At 55.2% G+C, this 7,269-nt stretch overlaps 1 protein-coding gene across 1 annotated transcript in view; it reads right to left on the bottom strand.

Moving 5' to 3' along the window:
- IKBKB (inhibitor of nuclear factor kappa B kinase subunit beta) overlaps positions 1–7,269 on the bottom strand; it is a 47,278-nt gene that overhangs the window by 7,641 nt on the left and 32,368 nt on the right. The window contains exons 9-15 of the mRNA XM_007455471.1: positions 5,186–5,293; positions 3,852–3,981; positions 3,357–3,551; positions 2,612–2,726; positions 1,860–1,983; positions 1,192–1,343; positions 973–1,034 (exon numbers count right to left, since the gene is read on the bottom strand). Of these exons, the coding sequence (XP_007455533.1) occupies positions 973–1,034; positions 1,192–1,343; positions 1,860–1,983; positions 2,612–2,726; positions 3,357–3,551; positions 3,852–3,981; positions 5,186–5,293 (886 nt within the window). The remainder of the gene's footprint in view (positions 1–972; positions 1,035–1,191; positions 1,344–1,859; positions 1,984–2,611; positions 2,727–3,356; positions 3,552–3,851; positions 3,982–5,185; positions 5,294–7,269) is intronic.

A 7,269-nucleotide genomic window follows, 5' to 3' on the forward strand; every position in this document is an offset into this window, starting at 1 on the left:
AAGAGCGGTGCTGAGGCCAAGGACGCAGCGAGAAACTCCTGAGTTCTCGGGGGAGCCCTCCGGCCTCACCGCAGACCCTCAGCTGACCAGCCGGAAGGACATGGACTTGGAGCCCTGCAGTCGGATCTGGGGTCGGCCACCTGTCAGCTGTGTGGCCCTAGGGCAGGTTACCTGACCTTGCGCTGCAGTTTCCTCCACCCGTAAACCAGGCTCTCAAAGGGCTGCGTTACGGTGAGAGGAGACAGAGCAGGTCGGGGCCTGGCCCGGTCCTGGCGTGGAGAAGTGGCCGGGGCACATTCTCTTCTCCAAATTCGTCGATTATCTCAGGGATTACACCCACGAGTGCCAAGACTGGGGGTGCGCTCGTGTCCCTGTGCTCAAACAAGTTACTGCCGATGGACACCCACCTTTAAGGAGGCATATCGGTACTGATTTATAGAAACAGATGTTAAGACACGGAGGTGAAACTCCCTGCCCAAGTTCACAGGGAAAATGGTGACAAAGTCCAGGAAAAAACCTTGGAGACCACAGTCTTCCATTTGTGTGAGGTCTGCCACGTCACACCCCGGCCTCATAATCAACACTTTTCAGTGGCATCTGATTTACAGTGTCCTAAGACTTGCCCCTTAGACCCATTCTTTCCTGGGGATTTCTTGTCCCAAGGAGGTTAGGACAACCTCCGACGAGACAGCATGCTGCTCTTTCATCCAAGGCCCCTTCTCGTGGAAAGAGGACAATTCACGTCGTAATCCTGACTCCAATCTGTGCAGCTCCCGGACCTACCACGGCAGGTCCCCCGCCCCCTGCCTCTCCCCCTCTTTCCAGCAAGTCCTAGCTGAGGGCAGAGAGCTGGGAGAGGAAAATCTCATTTTCGACATGCAAGCTCGACTGAGCGCGCAGTGAGAAAGGGGAGGACAGCAGTGAAGAGGCTCGCGCCCTTGGCCGGCCTGGGGACCCCAGGGTGCCTCCTACCCGTCCACAGAGCTCCACGGCCTGCTCCATCTCCCTCCAGGCCAGCAGCAGCTTGTCTGATGCTGAAAAAAAATGGAAGGAAAATAAATTAAAAGCAAAACGAAAACATGCCCAAACCCAAACAGAAAAGAAGCGATTCAATGGCAAGGGGACAAAAGACACTTCGGAAAGAAGAAGAAAGGCACAGTCCCTCGAGACTCACACAGAGGGGACACTCACTGATCCCAAACTCCCTCTGCTCACTGTACTTCTCCAGGTCAATCTGGATGCTGGTTTTAAAGAAATCCAGCTTGGCCTTGAGCTGCTGAGACATAGAGGCCATGGAATTCTTCATCTTCGACAGGCAGCTGTTGTTCCGGAGCAGATTCATCCTGCAGGGACCCCGAGAAACGGAACCGTGGGGTGTCTCCGGCCTCCAAGTGCCAGTTCCCGGACAAGAGCAAACCCAGCTCAAACGCGACGGCAGGCCCCTGCCGTAACTCGTATACCCGCAACAAGAGCAGCCACCTATGACCGCAACAATGACAATCTCCTGGCCCTCGGCAACGGGTGAGGTTCTGCTCCCAAACTGGAATTAGGCCAAGTACCACACAAAGTGACCCAAATCAGCCACAACCTGGGCAAAGAGTCAGCCCGGCCTGGCAGGACGGTCACGGGAGGGCGGCCGACCCACGCCGCAGCAAGCCCTTCCGCGGCCCCAGCGCCGCCCGCTGACCACACTGGCCTGGTCGGGTCTGACGGAGCCTCCCTCCGTCCCACCCTTCCAGACCAGCGTTCCCCTGCTCACTCTCCCAACAGCCACCCCTGGGCCCTCGCCTCTGCCACCGTCCTGCGGCCGGGCCACCGGGCAGCTCTGAGCAAGAGAAGGCGAACCACCGGGCACGTACATGGCGGCGCGCTGGCCCTGCTGCAGGCGGCCGCAGTCCTCCTTCAGGGCCTGGATGCTGTGCCAGACCTGACCCCACACCTTCCTCAGCTGGAAGAACGGGAGGCTCCTCTTGGGCTCTTGCACTGGCCAGAGACACACACGACCGTCAGGGAGCGGCGCCTGCGACAGACCGCCTCCTGCCCGCGGAGCTCGCAGGCACGTCTACACTGTGCCGTTATGTAGTGCTCTGCTGCTACACAACCATGTCGGGTGCTGGGCCTGGTTACCGTCGCAGACATTTTTGTGCCCTGGTAGAGCACAGGCAGGTCAAAAGTTAGACGCACAGAACACCCTGGAAGGTAGACCCAAGGAGTTAGGCAGCAGTGGTTTCCCTGGGGAGCTGGGGAGACAGAGGCACTTACTGCCTACCGTACAATCTTTTTGATTTTTGGTATCGCGTGCACGTATCGATTATCAAAATATGAAGACGACTTCAAAAATCAAGAAAATGGTCACGTGGTTGAATTTCAGTGGCCTGTGGGCAGTACTGTCTATCCTCTGTTTAAATGAGGTTGACATTAATTGAAGATGGATGTCCATTCCTCTCTTCACCTGGGCTACTCCTCACGGGTGCAAGTGAGGAAGGCTGCCTGAGGGCCGGAGGGACTCATCTTCTCAGGGGCGACCCCTCCCTCGGTCCAGGACTTTCCCTCCAGCCTCGTCCCAAGCACTGTAAGTAATTATCTTTTAAAAAGATCACGCTGTTCTTACGGATACAGCTGACGCTTTCAGGCTGGGGCCGTGGGGAGATCTGGGTCTCATAGGCGACCCTGTTGTTGTCAAAGAGGAAAACGAGATCCATATCCAGGGTGCGGCCCTCGTTCAGCTGCAAAGGGACAAGAGCAAAATGAGGCCTCGTGGACCCAGCCCCTCCTTTTCTCGAGCAACAAGCGGGGAGTCTTCAGAGGGTCCCGACAGCACCGTCCTCAGAGAGGAGGTGCTGGGTGCCCACTGAGCCTTTCCTAGGGACCGCGGCCTCTACTTCCCTTGGCTGTTCCTTTTACACTTATTCCTGAATGCAGACCTCATCTACAACTTACTCTGCTCTGTTTTATTCTCTGATTGTCTTTATCGTGCAACTTAGATGGTTTGCTTTACTGTCCAGTGACTGACTCTCCTGCGTTAACTTTCCAGCTCTTTCTGTGCAGCTGTCGGCACGGCTCTGCACACACGAGGTGTGTCAGAAATAGTCTTGGTTGACTCGGAAAAATGAAGCATCACTTTGGCAGCAAAGGCAAAAGAAAGGCACTCCCAGCGGTCTGGAAGGAACAGGCCAAGCGCGGGGTGACTCAGGTCTCCTATCAGGTTCACGGGATCTCGCATTCCAAACTCAGAACAGGCAGGCGCCTGCCCTGCATGGTAACAGACTGCCTGGCACGATGGAGTGGGGACGGGATGGGCGATCAGCTCTCCGGGATCGGGTGCGGCTGGGGTGCCTGCAGGAGGTCGGTCTCACCTTGCCGTCGGAGGCGCACTGAGCGGCGGGCTTGTCGGGGTTCAAGGCCAGACCCGCTTCCTGCAGCAGCTCCTGGTCCTCCTCAGGGATGCCTGTGTCCTGCTGGATCCGGGCCTGCAAGCTAGGCAGACTCTCGTCCTCTGCCACAGGGTAGGTGTGAATGGTGCCCGTGACCATGTTCAAGACGTGAACCAGCTGCAACGCAACCCAGGACAAACCACCTGACAGACTCCCGCTTGCTGGCCCAGATCCTCTGCTACTCCCCACACCTCCCAGCCTCCCAGAGGCCCGGCCTGGGGAGGAAGGCCAGCGCTGGGCCACACACAGGAGTCTTCCCACTCCTGTCCGTTCACAGCTACGACCTCGCGACCCACGACAGTCAGCAAGGGGTCCCATCATCCTCTCACGTGGAGACGCCCTCATGGGAGCCTGCGTTTGCCCACTGGTCGGGCAGCCGACGGCCCGCAGCCTCGGGCTAACTTGGCGTAGGCTCACCTTCAAGTTTAAGATGTCGTCCAGGGCCTTGAAGCAGCCATTGGGCCCATAGACGGGGTCGGTGCCTCTTTGTCGGGGGTGCCACATCAGCATCAGCTGCAGCCACTTCTCCAGCCGCTGGGCCAGGACGCTGAGAAGAGGGGGCCGTGCGTGTGTGTGCGTGTGTGTGCGCGCGCGCGCGCGCTGAGAAGAGGGGGCCATGTGTGTGTGCGCGCGCGCGCGTGCGTATGAACCCAGAGCCAGCCTCAGGGCCCCGCGTGGGAACTGAAAGGCACTCACACCTCACACGCACGTGACCATCACGCGGACGGGGCCAAAGTGATCCCTAAGGATGAACTAACCTGAGGAAAGACGAGCCTTTCCAACAAAACGACTCACTCAGGCGCTCACCCCTCCCGCATCCGCACCAACACCCTCACATCAGGGCATCTTGGCAGATGGCTGTGCAAGAACCTCAGGAAGCTTTCTATGTGCTTCCCAGGCCCGCCCCACCTCAGGAGAACCGCCCACACAATCCAGACCCCTCGCTGCCGATTCGCTTTGTCGGTCGCCCCAGGGACCCCTCAGGGGGTCCACACGACAAAGTTCTCACTTCTCCCGGGCCGGGGGGGCCCCCGCCGGCACCCTCAGAGGCCCTCGCCACGCCCCCAAGAAAGCCCTGCAGAGGCCAGCACCGCTACGAGCTGCCTCTCCTGGGCCCACCCCCCCACCCCCATCTTTCCCCATGCCTGTCATGCACATCTTTCCAGATTCTTCCAGAAAGTTCCAGCCCACCCAGTCATCCTGCGCAGCTAGTCCACTCGGTACCTCTCTCCCCGTCCTCCAAACACTCATGGTCACTGTGCTCCATGTTCCTCAGCTGTGTGTGGCCGCCTGGCAGCTTTCCTCTGTACTAGCCCCCAATTCTGATAGGATTACCTGACTGTTCATATTCTGGCTCTAAGACCAGACGGCAGTGCCGTTCAAACCGCAAAGGTTTGTTTGTTGACAGTAACACACGATTAGGCTGCAGGCAAAGAGAAATAAAGCGTAATCCCCTGGCCGTCAAAGGCTTACAGCTGACCAGAAGGTAAACCCTCTGCAAAACCAAATGTCACGCGAGGTAGAGGCTTCTTGGAGTGATGAAAGGTACAGGCTGCTCTGTGAACTGGGGAAGGAGATGACTTCTAGACGGGGTCGGGGGGAAGGCGTTCTAAGTTTAACACTGAGATGCATTATGCCAGGTGCCGGCCACAGCAGGATGTCCCGATGTCAGAGCTACCAGGACATCGGCTCTGACATCCATTTCTAAAACAGGAAGGACACGACGCGGAGGGGAAGGCCTGAGGCCATACCTGTTGAGTTTGCTCGGGTGGGGTAACGAGCTGGAGAACTTCACGGCTCCGTTCAGGTCCTCACTCACCACGATGTCCATCTCACTCTTCTGCCGGACTTTGGAGTGCCTGCGGACGCAGGGCCTGGTCTGTCACGCTGCTTGTGATGACCCTGCATCACCCAGCAGCCAACAGGCCCTCTACACCGGTAGCCTTCCACTTGACAACCGGACGGGATGCCCCCAGGTCGCTAGTTAACCCCTTGGGATGCCGGCCAGTGCGTCTGCGTCCTGCTAGGATGCTTCTCTGAGAGTTTAAGGCCGTCAGTACCGCCCAGTGAGTGTCACTGACCTTCAGGCTTGTACTGCTGATTCCTGGCCTCGCCCTGGCTCATCCTTATCTTTCTTCTACTTTTCATCGAACACAAAACTCTCATGTTTTGGTAGAGGATGAAATTAGGACGTGCACACCAAGATCACTGCATGAGGACCCTGTTCACGTGAAACCTGCACACACCACACACTTCCCTCTTAATGCATGTGGCTAAGCGTTACTTCTGATGGTGAATGAACAGTTACATTTCCCAACTTAGAGACCCTTTTGATGTATCTGAAATAGTATTTGAAGGAAGCAAATTTTAAAACTGGTTTCAAATCTTCTCGGTGACAAGGGTGATGACGTAAGTCTGAATAATGCTTCATAGATAACCAAGCACTGACTGTGAACACGCCCTTCTCTGCCCGATGACCCCATGTGGTAGACGGTTTTCAGCCACCCATTCAGCGGTAAGGAAGTGAAGATCAGGTGACCTGCCCAAGGTCACACCACCGGGCCCTCAGATCCAAAGTCTGGTGCTCCTTCTACTCTGTCTAAATGTCTACATCCTTCCTTTTCAAAAACACGTAAGAAACTGAAATGCAAAATGCTTTAGCCCTGAAGCCTCACTGGCGAGGAGTGAACCGGACCATGTGGAGCACACGAAGCCTGGAAGAGCTGGGGTCCAGCTGGAACCTGCCTGCTCTACGTCAGGCTGTCATTACACACAATGGGATGGTCCTCTGACAGAAACTCGGTCTGTCAACGGGAAACCACACAGATAAAGAAAAGGACACAGTAAGTGAAACGCTTACTGCTTAGGCCGGGCCTAAAATGTACTTCACAGTAGCTCAGTGACAGGATATAAAGCTCAGATTGCATTTGTCCTGAAATTACTATCTACCTGCCATCTGAGATGAGAGTGAAATTGCCAAAGCTGCCTCAGGCATTACAAGGCAGACAAGACAGACACGTCTCACAGCTACTAGGTTTCAGAGATGTCCGCCTGCAAGTGGTCACCCGGCCTCCCGGCTCCGTACAGGAGGCTGGCTCTGCAGACAAAAAACGTACTATGAAGATGCCAGGCCATTAGGGATAGCTTCAAATAGCATTTATTCTTCCAGTTCTAATGGACTTTAACTCATCTTGTTATAAATAATGGAAACGCTCAACATTTGAACTGAAAAAAATGCAGTAATTCCTTGGTTAGTTAAAAACACTGTAGCTATACAGACATTTAAAGTTTTTGTCATGATGGTTACATGACAAGGTGTGACTCTAATGTAATGAGCTAATTCAACACTGCAGAACCCAGCTCAGGAGCGCTGCCTCTCCTAAGGTCAGTCCCCACAGGAGGGCACTCTCTGCCATGTCACCAGGCTCCTCAGGAGCTGGGACCGTGCCTCGTTCATCTCTTCCAGTGTCTGGCATGTGAACAGTGACTGAACTGGACCGCGTCACACAAAACTACTCTTCTGGAATTGACTTCAAAGGCTACATCTTAGTCTTATAAATAAACAATCTCATGATGCAAGTACCTGTCCTTTGAAAAAGTCAATGTTTTCGCTACTTCCAGAAAGATACTGAGAAACGTGACAACAGCCAGTGTGGACCCACAAAGGGGCAGCTTCGTACGTTCCTGGTGGAAACGTTACTTATACAAACTTTCTGTGGAGCAATTTGTTAGTGCACGTGGAAGACCTTTAAAATGCGGATCATCTTTGATCTGTTGATCCCATTTCTAGGAATCTATCCCAGGGAAATAACTGCGGACATACAAGGATTTCCCT

This window comes from Lipotes vexillifer, unplaced genomic scaffold (assembly GCF_000442215.2).
Source record: "Lipotes vexillifer unplaced genomic scaffold, Lipotes_vexillifer_v1.1 scaffold414, whole genome shotgun sequence".
NCBI lineage: Eukaryota > Metazoa > Chordata > Mammalia > Artiodactyla > Lipotidae > Lipotes > Lipotes vexillifer.